The following is a 21,953-nucleotide window of genomic DNA, read 5'->3' as shown; positions in this document are numbered from 1 at the left end:
AGTCATGTGGTTGGGGAGGTTAATCTCCCTGAGCCTCAGTTTGTTCTGCTGCAAATGGCATAATAGCTATCCCACTCATTGTTGTGAGAATCAAGTGTTATGATGACATAGAGCATCTAGTGTAATATGCCTGTTTCATAGCAGGCAATTCTTATATAGTAGCTCTTTATTACAAAAATGTGATATTGAGTGGAGCTATTAAAAGTATTTTTTTTGAACTTATTTGGGAAACCATACTCGAGTATCGAAGCAAAATGGTTACAGTTTTTATCTTTTGACACCTCTTTGGAGTACGTTTTTTTTTAGTGTTATTTGAAGACTGAAGTCATTTTAGGGGACAGAAAAGCAAGTTAGGTTGAGCCTGTCTAATAGAAGTACTCTGTTTTTCTTCCATACTTTTCTCCCATGTCCCTCAGACCTTTGAAATCTGCTTGAGAAAACTTAATTCACACAAAGGCAGTGTCTGTGTACTGTGTTCTCAAGGGATCAGTAGTACCTTTCACCTCTGTGCCCCTGTTCTGTGTGTTGTACTACCTTGGGCTAGGAATGAGGTTCATGTTTATAGTCATGTATCTTTAACAAATTATAATTAATCTCTTTGGCAGGAAATGGGGGGCTATTTTATAATCAATGGCATCGAAAAGGTCATCCGAATGTTGATTATGCCTCGGAGAAATTTTCCCATTGCAATGATAAGACCAAAATGGAAAACCAGAGGGCCTGGTTATACTCAGTATGGTAAGTTCTGGAGATTGCTAGAATGTTTTTTAAGGAAAATTTAAAACATTTTTTTTTTTTTTTTTTTTTTTTTTAAAAAGAAACCTTTAAAAAGTCTTTGATAACTTTCTTTCTTTTTTTTTTCTTTTCTCCTGAGTCAGAGTCTCACTCTGGCACCCAGGCTGGAGTGCAGAGTGGTATGATCACAACTCGCCATGGCCTTGACCTTCACAGGCTCAGGTGATCCCCCCACCCCAGGCTTCCAAGTAGCTGGAACCACAGGCATGTGCCGCCATCCCTGGCTCATTTTGTAGAGATGGAGTTTCACCATGTTGCCAGGCTGATCTCGAACTCTTGGGCTCAAGCAGTCCTGCCTCAGCCCGCCAAAGTGCTGAGATTACATGTGTGAGCCACCATGCCTGGGCTTTCTTTTGTTTTTTGTTTTTTTGTTTTTTTCTATTGAGCATTCCTGTGTTAAGTTTTCATAATGGGGATGGAAGAAGAAATGGAGAGATGTTAGTCAGAGGATACAGACTTGCAGTTACAAGACGAGTAAGTTCTGGGGATCTGATGTACAGCCTGGTGACGATAGTGATACTGTATTGCTTACTTAAAATTTGATGAGTAAATTTTAGGTGTCTCAACCACACGCATGCATACATACAAATGATAACTATGGGTGGTGATTGATGTTTTCATCAGTTTGATTGTGGAAATCATTACATGTATATGTATATTCAAGGTATTGTCCACTTTGAATATATATGATTTTTATCAATTATAAGCATTTTAAAAATTACAAATATTTCACAATGGAAAAACTGCTTTCTATTATGTTTTACCTGTGCAAACTGAAAGAGCATGTGTATTTTTGTTATTGCTTACGAAGATGAAAGCTAGTCTGGCTTGGCCATAGGTGGGTATGGGTCTTGGATGTCTTCAGGTTCAGGCTACTGTGGCACACCCCTCAGGGTCTCTATCTGACAGCCACCTGGCCTCTGTTTGAGCAGTCTTTGTGACAGTGCCTAAGATAGCATGTTGCATTCTTGAGCTGCCTTGAAAGTTAAACAATTTGTCCTGATATTTGAACTAAAAATCAGATTTTAATTGTAGTCATACATACTGTACCTAGAAAAAGAGCATGTCAGAATGTCTAGTCATTTTCTTTTGCCTGAGTTGATAGTGGTGTGTCTTAGCAGTCTTTGCCTGAAACTGAAATAAACTTAAAATCTAAAATTCTGCTTTTCTCCATTGGCACTATTAGATCAAACACCATGTCTTGACCAGACTCCACAGTTTAAGAGGGATATAAAGTGCTAAATGATGTGGACTCTGTCCTGGAGGAAAACTTTGAAGTTTGCTTAAATTCATAGCTTCAGTTATTTTACATTAGTGTTTCACAATCTGGGTAGATTTTGCGTGAAGAAGACATTTGCTAAGTTTTAGAAACATTTTTGATTGCCATTCTTGGCTAAACTTAATAATTTGGCTTTAATTGTGTCTAAGGGGGTAAGATTGTTCAGAAAAAAATGATTGACGCAATTATAGAATCACTGAGTTTCTGATTTTTTTGTTCTTTGGTTCAATAGGAGTTTCAATGCACTGTGTGAGAGAAGAACATTCTGCTGTCAATATGAACCTCCACTACCTGGAAAATGGCACTGTTATGTTGAACTTTATTTACCGGAAAGAACTGTTTTTTCTTCCTTTGGGATTTGCACTTAAGGTATGACTTAATGAATGCATTCTTTTGTTATGAAGAATTCATTGAAGGTAGTATCCTGTGCAGATTGGATGTATTCTCCTTATTAAAATAATATACTAGTTATCTACTGTTCCGAAACAAATTACCTCAAAATCAATAGCTTAAAACATCAATAAACATTTCTGTCTCACAGTTTCTGTGGGTCAGGAGTTTGAGAGTGCTTTGGCTGGACATTTGTGGCCCGGGGTCTCAGGAGGTTGCATTGAGATGTCAGACAGGACTGCAGTCATTTTGAGGACTTACAAGGTGGCTCACTCACATGGTTGGCAAATCAGTGCTGGTTGTTGGCAGGTAGTCTCCTCATGGGGTTGCTGTCTACATGACCCTTTCTGTAGGCTGTTTGAGGCAGCTGTCTTCCTCCACATAGTTAGCTGAGAGAACAGAGAGCAGAAGATGCAGAAGGCAAAAGCTGCAGTGCCCTTTGTGACCTAGCCCTGGGAGTCTCCCATCATCTTTTCCACCACATTCTCTTGGTCAAGCAGTCCAGCCTTGATTCAGCATGGGAGGAAACTATACACGTTTATGAACACCAAGAGGTGAAGACCCTGGAGGCCATATTGCTGTCTGGCTATCATACAAAGAATGCTTTATTTTAGAGTTTACTTTGGTTCAGCATTAGCAGAGTGCTAATTTCCTTGGGTATTAAGAAAGAGAAGGTAATTGTTACTGAATAGATGAAATATTTTAGTTATTAGTGAGAAATTAAAAAGAAAACCTTTTATTTTCTATTCTAGGCACTTGTCAGCTTTTCTGATTATCAGATCTTTCAGGAGCTCATCAAAGGAAAAGAGGATGATTCTTTCTTTAGAAACTCTGTTTCTCAGATGTTAAGGATTGTAATGGAAGAGGGTTGTTCCACACAAAAACAGGTCCTTAACTATCTAGGTGAATGCTTCAGAGTAAAGCTCAGTGTTCCTGACTGGTACCCAAATGAGCAAGCTGCGGAGTTCCTGTTTAAGTATGTGTGCTTTGCCTGAACTGTTTTTGAAGGGGCAGAGGGCTGTCAGTGGTTCTTTGTATTCATTGCAGTTTGGGTGGGTGAGTCATCTGGGAATGAGAATGGATCTTGTGGTAGAATTCTGCTCCTTGCTAGCTGGGGGCTGCCTTTGTTTTTGTGGCTGTTCTCACCTTTATTTTTTTAGTAGTCGTGTTTTATTTTATTGTCCTTTTTAACTTTTATTTTGAAATCATTTCTGACTTCCAGGATAATGTCCAAATAGTACTTTGGACTCTTATATTCACAAATTGTGAACATTTCGTTAATTTACATTTGCTTTTTTACTTGCTGTGTAAACAGATGTACATTTTTCTTTCTGTACTGTTTGAAGGTTGCAGGCCTTGTGTCTCTATTTCTTCAAAGCAAGGACTTTGTCTTATATAACCACTGTATAATTACTAAAGGAGCCAGCTCCATACCAGTGCTGTCCAGTACGTAGACACACGCCACATGATGAGTACTTCAAATGTGGCCAGTGCAGGTCAAAAATTGAATGCTTAATTTTATTTAATTAAAGTTAAGTAAGCATGAATTAGGGATCTTGGTTAATAGAGCATTAAGTAGCATTACCAACTAGATTGTTTTAAGCTTTTTTTTTTTTTCTTCTATTTTGACAGCCAGTGCGTCTGTATCCACTTGAAATCCAATACTGAAAAGTTTTATATGCTTTGTCTCATGACACGAAAGCTCTTTGCTTTAGCCAAAGGAGAGTGCATGGAGGACAATCCTGATAGTTTAGTGAACCAAGAAGTCCTTACACCGGGTCAGCTCTTCCTTATGTTTCTGAAGGTAAGTGTATACCACATCCACCCTTGGCCTGTGGTACCACTTGTGGAATGGTGTGACTGTCCAGCAGTACTGTTTTCTGCATGTTTATAGTTTATAGTTTTGGCATCTTGTGTGGTCTCTTTTTTGTTAATTCATTTAGCAGTAGGGAAATCAAAAATCCTAGCTTACACCAGGTTTGGAAATTTGCTTAATAGTTTTAAAGACCATGTCAAATCTTGGTCATAGTGTTAACGATAAAAAGCAAGTGGCCTATATTCAGACATATGGTTGATCCTCATTATTTGTAGGTTCTGTGTGAATTCACTCATTGACTAAAATTTATTTGTAACCCTAATGTCACTACTTGGTACTTTCATGATTATTCACACACATGACACAGCAGTGAAGAATTTGTGTTTCCCGAGGCAAATGTTACAACTGAGGTATGGCAGGTTAACACTGCTTTCCTGTTTCAGCTCATACTGTAAAGAGAGTCTTTTTTGAGGTGTATTCAGTGCTGTGTTTTTCATAGTGTCGTACTTTTTATTGGTGACTTTTCTTTTTGAGACAGGATCTTAGCCTCACCTCCCAGGCTCAAGAAATCCTCCCACCTCAGCCTCCCAAGCAGCTGGGACTATAGACATGTGCCACCACACTCTGCTAATTTTTAATTTTTTTGTAGAAACAAGGTCCCACTGTGTTGCAAAGGCTGGTCTCAAACTCCTGGACTCAAGTGATCCTCCCATTTCAGCCTCCCAAAGTGATAAGATTGCAGACATGAGCCACTGCGCCTGGCCAGTTTTTGCTGTTTATAGTGGTTCCCAAGCATAGCCCTGAAGTGCCGTCTAGTGTTCAGTGTTAATGGATTAACAAGGTATATTAAATAAGGTGCCTTTCAACAAAAGCTTGCATTAAACAAAGTTGTACGGTGATCCGTTGACCAGATGTTATGACCAGAGACTTGCAGGAACCCAGCCCTATATTTCTCCCCAGGAGCAGTGGTTTTGTATGTGCTACTGCAGTGTTCACTAGAACATAACTACTGTGAGAGTGAAATTTGCCTGCAAATGTATATAGAGAGAAAGATGGCATGGCACAAAAATGATTTCATAAGAATATTGATTCAGTGGCATTTTATATTTTGTATCTTATCCCCCAAAAGATGTAATCTAAGGGGTAATGTAGTGTTATGGATGATGGAGAGAGCTGAGGTAAAAATCTTTTATTTTTTATGTATTTATTTTTTTTGAGACGGAGCGTCGCTCTATTGCTCATGCTGGAGCGTGGTGGTACAATCTTAGCTTATTGAAACCTCTGCCTCACAGGTTTAAGTGATTCTCCTGCCTCAGCCTCCCAAATAGCTGGGACCACAGGCACCTGCCACCATGCCCAGCTAATTCTTTTTTTCTGTTTTGTTTTGTTTTGTTTTTGAGATGGAGTCTCGCACTATTTCCCAGGCTGGAGTTCAGTGGTGCGATTTGTGCTCATTGCTGTCTCTGCCTCCTGGATTCAAGCAATTCTCCTACCTCCGCCTTCCAAGTAACTGGGATTACAGGCACGCACCACCAAGCCTAGCTAATTTTTGTATTTTTAGTTGAGACAGGTTTTCATCATGTTGGCCAGGCTGGCTTTAAACTCCTGACCTCTGGTGATCTGCCTGCCTTGGCCTCCCAAAGTACTGGGAATCCAGGCGTGAGTCACTGCGCCTGGCCAATTCTTTATATTTTTAGTAGAGATGAGGTCTCACCGTGTCAGCCAGGCTCATCTCGAACTCCTGACCTCTGATGATCTGTCCGCCTTGGCCTCCCAAAGTGCTCGGATTACAGGTGTGAGCCACTATGCCTGGCTTCTGATTTCTTTTCTTTTTTTCAAGATGGAGTCTTGCTCTGTTGCCCATGTTGGAGTGCAGTGCCACAATCTCTGCTCACTGCACCCTCCACCTCCCAGGTTCAAGTGATTCTCCTGCCTCAGCCTGCCAAGTATCTGGAATTAACAGGCGCGTGCCACCACACCCAGCTAATTTTTGTATTTATTTAATAGAGACAGGGTTTCATTGTGTTGGCCAGGCTGGTCTTGAACTCCTGACCTCAAGTGATCCACCTGCCTTGGCCTCCCAAAGTGCTGGGATTACAGGCATGAACCACTGTGCCCAGCCTTCTAATTTCTTATCTAGGCAGTAATTCTTATTTACATTCTTCCCAAAAGGTAATAATTTTTGTTTCTGTTTCCTCTGTCCATAAAATTAGATTGAAAAATTTTAGCAGCCTATAATTTTCCTGACAAATACTGAAAGCAGGCAGCAGCTTTCTCTTAATTAATTTAATCTATTATTAAATTGACTTTTCAGATAAAGGTTAATTTACGTTTCCCATCTACTGGAAGTGAAGCATCGGTGGGCTCATTGTATTCCACACATAGAAATGCGTCTTCATTTCACATCAATTCCTAATTAGGAAAAAAAAAGAAAAAGAAATGAGACCAGGGATACAGTGGCTTGTGCCTGTAGTCCCAGCACTTTGGGAGGCCAAGGCAGAAAGGTAACTTTAGCCCAAGGAGTCTGAGACCAGCCTGGACAACATAGGGAGATCTCTACAGAAATAATGAAACTATTGGCAATGGCTGGGTGTGGTGGTTCTTGCCTATAATCCCAGCACTTTAAGATGCCGAGGTGGGTGTATCTCCTGAGCTTAGGAGTTCAAGACTAGCCTGGGCAATGTGGCAAAACCCTGTCTCTACAAAAAATATAAAAATTAGCTGGTTGGGGTAGCGTGTGCCTGCAATCCCAGCTACTCAGGAAGCTGAGGCAGGAGAATTTCTTGAGCCTGGGAGGCAGAGGTTACTGTGAGCTGAGATCATGCGGCTGCACTCCAGCATGGGCGACAGAGCAAGACTCTGTTTCCAGAAAAAGCTGTTAGCTGGTCATGGTGGTACGTGACTGTGGTCGCAGCCACTTGGGACGCTGAGGTGGGAGGATCCCTGAGCCCTGGAGGTCAAGCCTGCAATAAGGTATGATCATGTCACAGCACTCTAGCCTGGGCGACAGAGCAAGACTTTATCTCAAAAAGAAAAAAATGTCTGATGCAGTGGCTTACACCTATAATCCCTGCACTTTGGGAGGTCAACATGGGAGGATCACTTGAGCCCAGGAGTTCGAGACCAACCTGGGCAAATAGCCCAGAGACAAACTCTCGTCTCTACAGATAATTTTTTTAAGAATTAGCCAGGCCTGGTGGGCCATGCCTGTGGTCCCAGCTACTCAGCAGGCTGAGGTAAGAGGATTGCTTGAGCCCAGGCAACAGAGGCTACATTGTGCCATGATCACGCCAGTATACTCCAGCCTAAGTGACAGAGCAAGACCTTGTCTCAAAAAAGAAAAGAAATGAATCTTCTGTAGCAAGGCATTACTAAGCTGACCTGTTTCAGGAATGGTAGAAACAAAGGGAAGGGAAATTGGGGCTTTTTCAGAGAATTCATTGCTCAGTATCTGATTTCCTTACCAGCTATGTTAAAGCTTTTAAACCTTTGAGTTTGGACCATGAAAACAATCTTCAGAAGATACATGATCATGACATAAGATGAATTATAGACTCTTAAAAATTCATATTTTATTTACATTGAAATAAGCAATATAAAATTGAAAAACAGCAACCATATTTTCTGTATTATTTGTAGATAAACCATAAAACACTTGAGTTTTTATGGTTTTGATTTTAAACCCAAATAAGGAAGTAGACATAGTTATGAAAAAAGGCAGAACACAGATAAATCGGTTGTCAAGATCCAGGGCTTCTGATTCGATGTTGACCGTGAAACTGAAGTGTTCAGTGTATACCTGATAAAAATGTTTATGACACAGGAAGATGTAGGCTCAAGAAAGGAATCTAAACAGCAGCCAGCAGAGGTGGAGCAGCAATGCCAGGCTCTTCCATTCAAACTTGATCCTCTAAGTTCATTTGATAAGACCAAACCTACACTGACACCCTTGTTGGGTGAGCTAACAGCTTTCTTCATTTCTGGTAATTCGCTTACCTGTATGTTACAGACTTTTAGCAGTCTACTTACAAATCCTACTAGTGTGTAGTCAGTTGTGAGATTCATTATAACATTTTATAAATGTATTCCTTCTTCCCCACACCTTTCCAAAATTTATTCCTTCAAAGTACTGAAAATTTAATATCACTGCATCACAGTGATACTAAGTGCAGTGTCAGTGCCAGAGAATATACAGAAATGAAATGTGGCACTTCCAGTGCTGTCTCCTGGAAGAATAGTTAGGTCTTCAAGTGTGAGTGTTCAAACATGCGTAAACAGGTGGATTATCAGGCCGGGCGCGGTGGCTTAAGCCTGTAATCCCAGCACTTTGGGAGGCCGAGGCGGGTGGATCACGAGGTCAAGAGATCGAGACCATCCTGGTCAACACGGTGAAACCCCGTCTCTACTAAAACTACAAAAAATTAGCTGGGCATGGTGGCACGTGCCTGTAATCCCAGCTACTCAGGAGGCTGAGGCAGGAGAATTGCCTGAACCCAGGAGGCGGAGGTTGCGGTGAGCCGAGATCGCGCCATTGCACTCCAGCCTGGGTAACAAGAGCGAAACTCTGTCTCAGAAAAACAAAACAAAACAAAACAAAAAAAAAAAAAAAACAGGTGGATTATCACTAATCAATGGCTAATGTGTTGACTCGGGGACCTGCAGGAAAAGGTATTCAGTGATCAAGTGACTTATGTACATCTTCCAGGTTTTCTTCCAAATATCAGATAATAGGAGAGAACCTATTTCAAACATTCTTTTAGGCATTTTCAATGATTTCTGAACCTCCCCATAGGAAGTGCTGGTGGTGTATAGTCTTTTTTTCTTTTATTTTTAGTTGACATGTAATAATTGTACATATCTATGGGGTATATTTCCATATATGTAAATAATGTATAATGATCAAATAAGAGTAATTAACACATTCCACGTCAAACATACATCATATTTTTGTGTTGTGAACATTCAAAATCCCCTCTTCTAGCTTTTTGAAAATATACAATAGGGCTGGGTGTGGTGGTTCATGGCTGTAATCCCAGCACTTTGGAAGCCAAGGTAAGAGGATTGCTTGAGCCCAGGAGTTTGCGACCAGTCTGGGCAACAAAGTGAGACCCCCATCTCTACAAAAAAATTTAAAAATTAGCCAGACATGGTGGCCTATGGTCCCACCTACTTGGGAGGTTGAGGCAGGAGGAGCCCTTGAACCCAGGAGGTTGAGGCTGCAGTGAGAAAATATGCAACAAATATAGTTAACTGTATTCAACCTGCAGTGATTCAGAATACCAGAACTTGTTCCTCCAATCTAGCTGTAATTTTGGAATTGCAGCCTTCTTTAGCCATTTCACTGAGTGTTGGCAGCATAGATTAAGATGCGCTGTGTTCACGTGATTGGTTTTGGGTGTATAACAAGTATAACAGGTGAAGGAGTGTGTGACATTGAAGAGCTATCCTTTCTGCACCTGCAAAACTCTTTCAGGTTTTTGGTTTTGATGTTTTTCATATCCAGTGTATGTTAGTGGACCTTTTTGTTAAGGGTTGTATAGATTACATGGGAATAAATATGAAATTTGTGATAATTACAACACATACTATTTTATTTTATTGAGATAGGGTCTTATCCTGTTTCCCAGGCTGGAGTGCAATGGCACAATCATGGCTTGCTGAAGCCTTAGACTCCTGGACTCCAGCGATCCTTCTGCCTCAGCCTCCCAAGTAGTTGGAACTACAGGCATGCCCCGCCCCCTTACCCACTCCCTTCTCCCTAATTTTTAAATTGTTTGTAGAGACGGGGTTTTGTTTCACCATTTTGCCCAGTTTCATATTCTCTTGGTGTCAAGCAATCCACCCAGTCCTGGGACTGTAGGTGTGACCACCACACCTAGCTCACATACTATTTTATATTAAAGTTTCTAAAATAAGTTTTTATTAAATGTTTTTTCTTATTTCAGGAAAAACTGGAAGGTTGGTTAGTGTCTATTAAAATAGCTTTTGATAAGAAGGCTCAGAAGACCAATGTGTCCATGAACACTGACAATTTGATGAAGATTTTTACTATGGGACTAGACCTTACAAAACCATTTGAATACCTTCTTGCTACAGGGAATCTGCGTTCTAAAACAGGTGAAATTAAATAGATTGTTTTAGTTATGTTTTTTAAATTGTTTGCTTAATGTAGATTTGCCTGTCCCTAGGAGTTTCTTTTTAAAAGCAAACTTAAAAAAAATAATGCCTCTCAACTATGACTTTGACAGCTATCAGTCTGAAGGGCTTTAGACAAGGTGTCCGTGTAGCTAAAATTTAATTCAGATAACCAAATACATCCCCTCTGCCTCCTTCTAGATAACAAAAGACCACTTAGACCTCTGAGGAAGGCTTGCCTCTTAGGAATTCTGGATGGGTTACTGTACATTCCCATCTCTAAACCAGTTGCCTTGCTTCAGAGTGACCTGAGGGGCCAGGTGCAGTAGCTCATGCCTGTAATCCCAACACTTTGGGAGGCCAAGGTAGGAGGGTCACTTGAGTCTAGGAGGTCAGGGCTGCAGTGAGCTATGATTGTACCACTACACTCCATCCTGATGACAGAGCAAGACCTTGTCTCAACAAAAAAGAGAATGACCCTAGAAACTTTAAAAGTGATAATTAGGAATCCAGAAATGTTTTTTTCTTTTCGTTTTTGAGTCAGGGTCTCACTCTGTCACCCAGTCTAGAGTGCAGTGGCAGGATCATGGCTCACTGCAGCCTTGACCTCCCTAGGCTCAGGTGATCCTCCCACCTCAGCCCCATGAGTAACTGTGACTACAGGCATAAGCCACCGTACCCTGGCTAATTTTTGTATTTTTTGTAGAGACAGGGTTTTGCTATGCTGCTGAGGCTTGTCTGGACCTCTTGAGCTCAGGTGAACTGCCCACCTCAGCCTCCCAAAGTGCTGGGATTATAGCGTGAGCCACTGTGCCCGGCATGTTTCTTTTTTTTTTTTTTTTTTTTTTTAAACCTATGTTACTGATGCTGATTCTTTCATTGGCCTGCTCAGTTGCTTGTGTATTTTCTGACCCTCTCAGATGAGTTTAATTACTTGCTATTTTATTAACTCATTTAACGTTCTCCCACAAAGGAGGCTCAGAAGTAGTAGAGGAGTTGGGGAACTAATTGGGGCTAATACAGTTTGTGAAATCTGGGGATTATTTTACATATTTTTTTGTGTGAACTCTTCCACTCATCAGAGCTAGGAGAATAAATGTCATAATAACTCATTCTGTGATCTGTAGAATGCTCTGAGGTTTTGTCATCATAAAGACTCAAAAATTTCCATTTTTTAAAAGTTTGGCCCATTTTTAGTGACTTTTGTTTTATTAAGGTCTTGGCCTCCTACAAGAATCTGGACTTTGTGTTGTGGCTGACAAGCTGAACTTCATACGCTATCTCTCCCATTTCCGCTGCGTGCACAGAGGGTCTGATTTTGCCAAGATGAGGACCACCACGGTACGCAGACTGCTGCCAGAGTCTTGGGGCTTCCTTTGTCCTGTGCATACCCCAGATGGGGAGCCCTGTGGCCTGATGAACCACCTAACTGCCGTATGTGAGGTTGTCACACAGTTTGTGTATACGACATCTATTCCAGCTTTACTCTGCAACTTGGGTATGTAGTGTACAGCGATAAACAATCTTATTTGGTTATGTGGTTTTTAACCTGTTAAGTTTTGTAGCTTTTGGAGATTCAGCAGAGACTTTAAGAATTGTTTTTTACTCTTCTGTGTAGGAGTTGGGCTGCTTTCTTGGATCCTCTATAGAAGGCTGAATGCGTTCTTTGAAAGTGAAAACAGGAGAAACTAAGTGTTATAGGTGTGGGGTGTTTTCTTTCAACAACAACAAAAAGGATAATGGAAGTGAGAATCACTTGAGTCCAGGGGTTTGAGGCTGCAGTGAGCTGTGATTCTCCCGCTGCTGCTGCACTTCAACCTGGGTGACAAAGTGAGACCCTGTCTCCAAAATAAAAAATAAATGAGGCTGGATGCGGTGGCTCATGCCTATAATCCCAGCACTTTGGGAGGCCGAGGTGGGTGGATCATGAAGTCGGGAATTCAAGACCAGCCTAGCCAAGATGATGAAACCCGATCTCTACTAAAAATACAAAAATTAGCTGGGCGTGGTGATGGACACCTGTAAACCGAGCTGCTCAGGAGGCTGAGGCAGAGAATTGGCTTGAACCTGGGAGACAGACGTTGCAGTGAGCTGAGATCACGCCACTGCATTCCAGCCTGGGCAACAGAGCGAGACTCCATCTCAAAAAAAAAAAAAAAAAAAAAAAGATCAGTAAGAATGATGCCAAAGCGTTTGAAAAAAGACTTGACGTTAATGTTGGAAGTATAGAAGCTATTGAGTAGTTTTTTGGCTCATTCTCCTTGCGTCTCATGTTGGATCTTTGCATTTGTAAGTAGAAAACAGTGTTGGTTTGCAGGAGGACTGTTTAAAAGGAGGTTTTCCAGTCTACCCTGATGTCATCAGATAGATAACCTTTTTTTCTGATAACCTTATAGCTGTTGTCTGTGTCTCTGCTTTGGCTAGAAAGCTATCTAATCCTTGGCCTGATGCTTGATTTGAATTTACCTTCATACTTAAAGATGTCAGCCTTCTCTGCAGTCTTCTAGTCCCAGGGTTCTGCATTTGATTTAGAGACTAGAAATGTTCTGTCTTTGGTGATCTGTGGACAGGGTCTCCAGTGGGATTAATATTTATACAGTAAAACTTCCAATTCAGGGGGATCAGGTGATAGGTATTCTCAAGCAACTAGAAGGGCATTGACTCAAGAAAGTTCTGCTTTAAAAGTACTCTTCCAATTAGAGTGGCCTGGCCAGGTATGGTGGCTCACGCCTGTAATCCCACCACTTTGGGAGATCAAGGTGGGCAGATCACTTGAGGTCAAATGTTTGAGATCAGCTTGGCCAACATGGCAAAACCCCATCACTACTAAAAATTCAGGAGTGAGACTCTGTGAAAAAAAAAAAAGAGAGAGAGAGAGAGTGAGAGTGGCCTGTAAGAAGAGGGCCCCACAGAAAGTAATCAAGAAATACTAAGGATTTAGAAGACGTAATCAGTGTAATTTGAACAGTTATCCTCTACGAGGAAAAGAATTTTGTTACTGGTGATTAAAAATGTCAAAGTCCAGGAGAGGGTAGAAAGGAGAAAAAAATAAAGTGGAGCAGTAGAAAATATATCCAACTGCAGAAAAAAGAGATGGGGAAGGGATTTTTGCCCTGGTGCTGGAGAAGACAGAACTGCTACCTAACTTTTGATAGAGATGTTCACATTGGGATGACAGATGAAACCCGAAGTGGACATCCTGTGACATTCTAACAAACACTTGATGTCTTCAGAATGCATTTATGGTTCATGGAAGAGTATTCCTTTTTTTACTTAATTTCAGATGATTATTATTTGTAGTACTTGTCATCTTTAAAGTCACCAGTGAATTGAATCACTGTGCCTAGGGGAAGTACAGAGCTAGGTTTCTGAGAGCCTCTGGTTACATTTTTGTCAGCTGATCAATATGTAGCCTTGTTTTTTGTGTGTTTCTGTTGGAAGACACCCTTTGAAAATATATATTGTTCGTGTGGTAACACTGAATTCTCAGCCCACAGCACTGTAACTGTAAGCTGATCTAACACACAGTTTTTTCTGTTATGCACATCACAGCCTTTTTGCATATGTGAATGCTATGCAGTACTTCAGTGCTGCGCTTGGAGGCAATTTTTTTTTTTTTTTTTTTTTTTTTTTTTGTAGAGATGAGGTCTTGCTGTGTTATCCAGGCTGGTCTCAAACTCCTGGCTTCAAGCATTCCTTCTGCCTTGGCCTCCAAAAGTGCTGGGATTACAGGTGTGAACCACCATGCCTGACCTGGAGGCTATTATTAAAACAGTGAAATCACAGCAACAAAAAGGGCACAAATGCTAAAAACGTGCCACTGATCAGACTGAGCAAAGGATGCTTATATACAGCATCAGCTGACAAGAAGGCATGGCATCGTCTTGTTTGACTTCAGCTGTGGGAAGCATTCACATCGGGGACTCAAATCTTTTTGCTGCATGTCCTGGAATGACTTTGAAAGCATCCCTAGTTTGAATTTTGTGGTTACAGATATAATGTAGCAAGTAGGCAAATGTGCACAGCATCACATGCTACAGAGAAATCTTTCTTGGAAGGAAGGCTCAATTGATGTGACAAGCTTCTTTGTTTTATTTTAAGAAATTGTCATCAGGCGCAATGGCTCACACCTGTAATCCCAGCACTTTGGAAGACCGAGACAGGCAGATCAGCAGAGGATCAATTGTAGGATCAACTGTAATTACATTTTGGGGGTTAATGCATTTAATGCATTTACATGGCTTAGAAATCAAAATATTAAAAAGACATGCAGTGAAATGCTCCCTCCCTTAGGCCCCTGTCCCCTTACTACTCTGCTGAGGACAGAGTTGCTAGTTTCCTGTGTGTCCTTGCTGAAGTGATTTAAACTTCAGCAAATCCTTCAGGCTTACCCCGGAGATACTGCAGGTTTGGTTCCAGAGCACTGCAGTAAAGTGAGTCATATGAGTATCTTTGTTTCCCAGTGCATATAAAAGTTATGTTTACACTATGCTGTAGTCTGTTAAGTGTGCAATAGCATTATGTCTTTTTAAAAAAATGTAAATATTTCAATTTTAAGAATACTTTATTGCTAAAAAAAAAATATTAAATCATCCGAGCCTTCAGTAAGTTGTAATCTTTTTTCTGGTGGAAGGTCTTCTTTAGGATTACTGGCTGCTGACTGATCAAGGTGATGGTTGCTGAAGGTTAAGATGGCTTGTGACAACTTCTTTTTTTTTTTACTTTTTTTGAGATGGAATTTCACCCTTGTCGCCCAGGCTGGAGTGCAGTGGCATGATCCCAATTCACTGCAACCTCCGCCTCCCGGGTTCAAGCAATTCTCCTGCCTCAGCCTCCTGAGTAGCTTGGATTACAGACACCCAGCATCTCACCCAGCTAATTTTTTGTATTTTTAGTAGAGATGGGGGTTTCACCATGTTGGCCAGGCCGGTCTCGAACTCCTGACCTCTGGTGATCCACCTGCCTCAGCTTTCCAAAGTGCTGAGATTACAGGCGTGAGCCACTGTGCGTGGTGACAATTTCTTAAAATAAAGAAGTTTGCCACACCAATTGAGTCTTCCTTTCACAAAAGATTTCTCTGTAGCATGGGATGCTGTTTAATAGCATTTTACCCACAGAAGAGATTATTTCCAAGTTGCAGTGAGTCCCCTCAAACCCTACCTCTGTTTTATAAACAAAGTTTATGGAATAATCTAAATCCCTTAAAAAAAATTTTTTTTATTTTGTGCCCCTCTCCCACACCGGTCTGAATCCTTCATTGTCATTTCAACAGTGTTCACAGCATCTTCTCATTTCTTGAGATCCCATCTCAGGAAACCATTTTCTGCTGGGTACAGTGGCTCAGGCCTGTAATTCCAGCACTTTGGGAGGCCAAGGTGAGAGGATTGCTTGAGCCCAGGAGTTCAAGACCAGCCTAGGCAACATAGGGAGATGCTGTCTCTACAAAAAAAAAAAAAAAAAAAAATTAAAAATTAGCCAAGTGTGGTGGCACACACCTGCCAGCTACTCGGGAGGCTGAGGTGGGAGGACTGCTTGAGCTCAGGAGGTTGAGGTTGCAGTGAGCCATGATCATGCCACTGCACTGCAGCCTGAGCAACAGAGGAAGACCTTGTCTCAAAAACAGAACAACAACCAAAAAAAAAAGCATTTTCTTTGCTTATTCTATAAGAAACAATTCCTCACCTGTTCAGTTTGGTTATGGGCTTGCAGCAATTCAGTCTCAGTCTCTTGACCTCATAATCCGCCTGCCTCAGCCTTCCAAAGTGCTGGGATTATAGACGTGAGCCACTGCATCTGTCCTTGTCTTGATATTTCTACCACATCTACAAATACAGTAGTAACATCAGAGATCATTAATCACAGATCACCATTACAGGTATAATAATAATAAAAATATTTGAAATACTGCAAGAATTACCAAAGTGCCAACACAAAGAAACAAAGGGAACACATGCTGTTGGAAAAATGGCATTGATAAGCCCGCTTGAAATATCTTTGAAGTGCAATTAAAAGAAATAATGCCTGTACCTGTTTTAGAGACAAGGATAATTTGATATCTGAACTGATCCAGCAGCTGTTGACCCCATCTGGAGGGAATCTGGAATGTTGGATAAAGCATTCTAATGTGATTGTGCTGTTTGTTCCCTTTACCAGGGGTCACTCCTGTTGATGGAGCCCTCCACCGACCGTACAGTGAGTGCTACCCTGTCCTGCTGGACGGCGTCATGGTTGGCTGGGTGGATAAGGAGCTTGCTCCGGGCATCGCAGATTCTCTTCGTCATTTTAAGGTGGGCTTGAGCTTTGTGAATTGTCCTATCCCTTGACCTTAGGTTTTCAGTTCTTTTCTAGTTTTGGGGTTAACCCTTGGGCAGTCTAGAGTGATCAGGTGGTTAGGGGTCAGAATGTCCAAAATGGCTGTGCATTCCCTCTGGTGACAGAGGCTTGCCTTATACTGGTTTCATTGGTTGGGGTCAGTGACAGATATTTACCCATATACATTCTTTAGTAGTTTCATTGAGGCACCCCAGTCTGCTTATCTAACTAATTTTAACCTTTTTCCTCCTTAATAGTAGTGGCATCTGAGGGATCTCAAAATACAGATATTTCCATAATATTCAAAATATGCAAAGTAGAAGTTACATTCCATTGCCTCCTAGGTTTTGAAAATATATCTTTAAAAAGTAGAATGACATTCTTTGAATAACTTATCTTTGGGATTTCCACCTAGTGACAAGTATTTATTGCTTTGATAATGGCCATTGAAAGAATTGTCCTTTGGCAACATGATGGGTTTGTGGTTTATATTCTGTTCTGTGTTATTTTAAAAAAATGTTTAAGCTAAATTTTAGTTTTAGTTTCAGTGCTCTGTTGGTCACTTGGGTTGTTTCTACCTTTTGGTCATTGCAAATAACACTGCTGTGAACATGAGTGTACAAATATCTATTTAAGTCATTGTGCTTTTAATTCTTTTGAGTATATTCTTAGAAGTGGAACTGTGTGGCTCATAAGATAGAATTTTACACTTAGAGCAAAGATGTTTGATCAGTACATGGGACCCTCCTATGTACACATTACCCAAATCCACCAGTTACTATGCTTTGCCCCACATGGTTTATCTTCTGTATGCTCTTTATAATTTTTTTCTTTTGAGCTATCTGAGAGCAGTATTCAGACATTGTCCCATTTTCCATAAAGATTTTAGTGTATTTTTTCTAAGAACAAGGACTTTTCTCTTCAATAACCACAGTATATTTCTGAAAATCGGAGAAGGTCATGTGGTTGGGATCCATAGTTGATACTCAGATTCCACCAGTTGTCTCAGTAATGTTCTCTTTTTTTTTTTTGTTTTTTTTTTTTTTCTCTTTTTTTCTTTTCTTTTTTTTTTTCTTAAGAGATGGGTCGCATTCTGTTGCCTAGGCCAGAGTGCAGTGGCACAATCACAGTTCACTGCAGTCTTGATGTCCCAGGCTTAAGTGATCCTCCTACCTCAGGCTGCCAAGCTGCCTGACCGCAGGACTGCACTACCATGCCTGGCCACCCTGGTAACTACCTGACCCGGTCCTTTGGGTTGTTATGGAGGCTTTATTACATAGGATGACTGATGGAATCGTTGGCCATTGGTGATTAGCTTAACCCCCAGCCCCTGTCCCCTTCCTGGAGGTTGACGGTAAGGCTAAAAGTCCCAATCCTCTAATCCTGGCTTGGTCTTTTTGGTAACCAACCCCATCCTGAAGCCACCTAGATGCTGCCAACCACCAGTCTTTTGTTTCAATTTTTTGAGTCAGAGTCTTGTGGTTCAGTTTCCTGAGTAGCTGAGACTACAGGTGCGTACCACTGTTTCTGGCTAATTTTTTGTATACTTAGTAAAGGCGGGGTTTCACCATCTGGGACAGGGTGGTCTCCTGATCTCAAGTGATCCGTCTGGTTCAAGTGATTTTTGTGCATCTGAATAGCATGCAAAAAGACATCACTTTGCAAAGTGTAAGGATTTTAGGAATTGTGTGCCAGGAAACAGGGTGGAAGACCAAATAGATACTTCACAATATTACAGCTCTCCTGTAATTTAGGTTTATGTTTTGCCTCCTCATGATGAGATTCACATTCTCAGGAAGCACATGGTGTTGATTTGTCCAATTACGGGTCATGTTAACTGATCCCTTCAAGGCTGTGTTCTTTAGGTTAATTCACATAGTTTCTGTTTTCTCTGTAATAAGTAACTTGTGGAGAGATAGTTGAAAGCTATGTGGAGCCCCTTTTCTTCACATTTTCACCCAGCAGTTGTTGAATTATCTGCTGAATTACTATTCCATTGGTGGTTCTTTGATGAGTTAATATTACTATGATGGTTACCACATGGTGTTTTCCCCTCACCATCATTCGTTCTATCTCTATTAGTTGCTATTCTGTAAGAGAGGGCTTTCTTTTCTATTAGTTATTCATTTATTTATGTTAGCACAGATTTATAGATGCTTGTTTAATTTTGTGAGTATTGTTACTACTTATTTTGATGCTCAGAGAGTATGAGATTTGATCAAGTGTATGGTTCCGTGGTATTAAGCACATTCATGTTGTTGTGCAGTCATCACCATCTTCAGAACTTTCTCACTGTCACAAATGGAAACTCTGTACCCATTAAAAAATCATTCAATCATTCCTTTTTTTTTTTTTTTGAGGCGGAGTATTGTTCTGTCGCCCAGGCTGGTGTGTAGTGGTATGATCTTGGCTCACTGTAGCTTCTGCCTCCCGGGTTCAAGTGATTCTCCTGCCTCAGCCTCCCAAGTAGCTGGGATTACAGGTGCACACCACCATGCCGGGGTAATTTTTGTATTTTTAGTAGAGACGGGGTTTCTCCACATTGCCCCCGCTGGTCTTGAACTCCTGACCTCAAATGATCTGCCTGCCTCATCAGTCTGATTTTATCTTTGCTATAATTGGTGCTTTCTTTTGGTTTACCTTATTCTTTTTTAGCTTTTGGTTAAATAATTTATTTTCATTCTCCTTTTTTTGGTTAGCATTGTGGAGGGTAGGGGGATGAGGACACTTGAGATCTGCTTTTAAATTTCAAGTATGCAATATATTATTCTTAACTATAGTCACAAACTATACATGAGATCTCCAGAAACTTAATTCTGTTGCATAAGTTAAGCTTTATACCCTTTGACCAGCATCTCCCTGTGTCCCCCTCCACCAAACACCTTCTTTTTAATGATAATACATTTAGCTGTGAATTCCCATGAGTTCTGACACATGATTTTTGTTTTCAGGTTTTTGTAATTTAGGTTTTTATATCTCCTTTTACCCAGGAGTTTGCTGGAGTTTTGTTTTGTTTTTGAGACAGGGTCTCACTCTGTCACCCAGGCTGGAGTGCAGTGGTGTGATCTTGGCTCACTGCAGCCTCAACCTCCTGGGCTCAAGTGATTCTCCTACCTCAGCCTCCCAAGTAGCTGGGACCACAGGCATGCACCACCACACTCAGCTAATTTTTTAATTTTTTGTAGAGCTGGGGTTTCACTATGTTGCCCAGGCTGGTCTTGAACTTCCGGGCTCAAGTGATCCACCCATCTTGGCCTCCCAGAGTGCTGGGATTACACCATCCCCAGCCCACCCATGAGTTTTTGGTTTATTACATTTAAAAATAAAGCAAATTAATCTACTGTATTTTAGATCACAAAGGACAGAATTTCCTTTAACGTGTCTAGACGTGCATTCATGGTGTACCTTATCCTTTGCCTCAGTAGTTAGCGATTTGCGGGCTAGCCAGGCTGAGCACTCAAGGAAGCAGGGCTTTTACCATGCCCAATTGTGGATGAGTGGCATTCCATGGGGCATAAGACTGGCAGCAACAGCCATGTCTCTGAGACACTAGGTTTGTTAAACTCTGTTTTTGTTGAAAACAGGTGTTGAGAGAGAAAAGAATTCCTCCCTGGATGGAAGTGGTCCTTATACCCATGACAGGAAAACCAAGTCTGTACCCAGGATTGTTCCTTTTTACCACTCCTTGTAGACTGGTACGGCCTGTGCAGAACTTGGAATTGGGCAAAGAAGAACTAATTGGAACTATGGAACAGGTAAATATATATGTGTGATGGAGGAGTGTATGTGCTTATTTGTATAGTACATAACTTTGAGAGACTTAACTCTTCCTTTTTAAAAGGATTATTAGTGTTACAATAACAGTTGGACATTTGAAAGAAAGTCAGACTTTCCACCACCTCTGTGACCAGCACAAAGCAGTTTCCATGTCTGATCTCACTCTGTGGAACCAGAGAGAGAGCTGGTGGACACATTTCCTGCCTCCCACCCTGTCTAGCTCCCAGAGCTCTTTAGAACCTGGCTCTGCCTCAGCTGGTGAGGTGAGAACATTCCATTAGATTCACACTCAGTCTTTGCTACATATTTGCAGTTGCAAAATTACAGGCTTTGTGCTCCTTAAAAATTATTCTTCCTATTTCCCTTCACAATTGGTCTGGGGTAGATTTAGAGTGAAATATGTAAAGCAAGTGGTATTTCTAACTGGATGCCTCCCTGTGCTTCCCAGTTGATCCATTCAGCACTCATGGTGCTGGGTGGGGAAGGTTTTCTTTTGAGTCTTTGAGTATCGAACTCTGAGAAAGGTAAAAGTTAATGTGTAAACAGCCGCAGTTATTTTGTGCCTTGGACATCCACTCTCCCAGATCTTCATGAATGTCGCTATCTATGAGGATGAAGTTTTTGCTGGAGTTACCACACACCAGGAACTCTTTCCACACAGCCTGCTGAGTGTGATCGCCAACTTCATCCCTTTCTCTGATCACAACCAGAGTCCACGGAACATGTACCAGTGCCAGATGGGTAAGGAAGAGGGAGGATGGTGTAGTCAATCAGGAAAGGAAACTTGATACTAGCATACTGTTTTATAGTCCTTATTTACATATGTTGACTAAGTTCCAAAAATACGGTTTATGGCAACTTTTTTTTTTTCTGTGCCACAAGTAACCAGCCCAGAATCACTCCTTGTATTTAGTTGGCATGTCTATTTAGTTTCCTGTAATTTATGACAGATCTTTAAACTTTGTCTTTGACATTGATATTTTTGAAGAAAAAGGTAATTTATTCTGTAGAATGTTCATAGATTTGGGTGTGCCTGAGGTCTTATAATTTGATTTTTTGAAGAATACAAGCAATTATAGGCAGTCACCTGCATATTTATTACTTCCAGTGCTCTTCATTCCTGCCACAATATTCAAGTTTTCATTGCTTACAATTTTCCTTCAGCCTGAAAATCTTCCTTTAGCATTTTTTTATAGTGCAGGTTGCTGGCCACAAATTCTCTTGGTTTTCATTTATTTGAAAATGTCTTTATTTTGCTTCACTTGAAGGAATCTTTCACTGGATATACAATTCTGAGTTGACTTATTTTTCTTTTTTTCTTTTTTTTTTTTTTTTTTTTTTGAGACGGAGTTTCACTCATGTTACCCAGGCTGGAGTGCAATGGCGCGATCTCAGCTCACCGCAACCTCCGCGTCCTGGGTTCAGGCAATTCTCCTGCCTCAGCCTCCT

The 21,953-nt window shown here is 41.0% G+C and overlaps 1 protein-coding gene across 3 annotated transcripts in view; it reads left to right on the top strand.

The window, feature by feature from the left end:
• The window catches only part of POLR1B (RNA polymerase I subunit B), a 38,945-nt gene that overhangs the window by 9,203 nt on the left and 7,789 nt on the right, over positions 1 to 21,953 (top strand). The window contains exons 4-12 of one of the 3 annotated variants that reach the window (XM_032243668.1): positions 606 to 738; positions 2,307 to 2,443; positions 3,217 to 3,440; positions 4,097 to 4,268; positions 10,226 to 10,397; positions 11,632 to 11,913; positions 16,569 to 16,702; positions 20,312 to 20,482; positions 21,089 to 21,245. In XM_032243668.1, coding sequence (XP_032099559.1) covers positions 606 to 738; positions 2,307 to 2,443; positions 3,217 to 3,440; positions 4,097 to 4,268; positions 10,226 to 10,397; positions 11,632 to 11,913; positions 16,569 to 16,702; positions 20,312 to 20,482; positions 21,089 to 21,245 — 1,582 coding nt within the window. Of the gene's footprint in view, positions 1 to 605; positions 739 to 1,123; positions 1,270 to 2,306; positions 2,444 to 3,216; positions 3,441 to 4,096; positions 4,269 to 10,225; positions 10,398 to 11,631; positions 11,914 to 16,568; positions 16,703 to 20,311; positions 20,483 to 21,088; positions 21,246 to 21,953 lie in introns of those variants that run through there. The other 2 variants (XM_032243670.1, XM_032243669.1) reach the window with 2 other exon arrangements.

Source organism: Sapajus apella, unplaced genomic scaffold (genome assembly GCF_009761245.1).
Source record: "Sapajus apella isolate SASKATOON/1434 unplaced genomic scaffold, GSC_monkey_1.0 scaffold52, whole genome shotgun sequence".
Classification (NCBI taxonomy): domain Eukaryota; kingdom Metazoa; phylum Chordata; class Mammalia; order Primates; family Cebidae; genus Sapajus; species Sapajus apella.
This window is presented reverse-complemented; position numbering and strand designations above follow the sequence as displayed.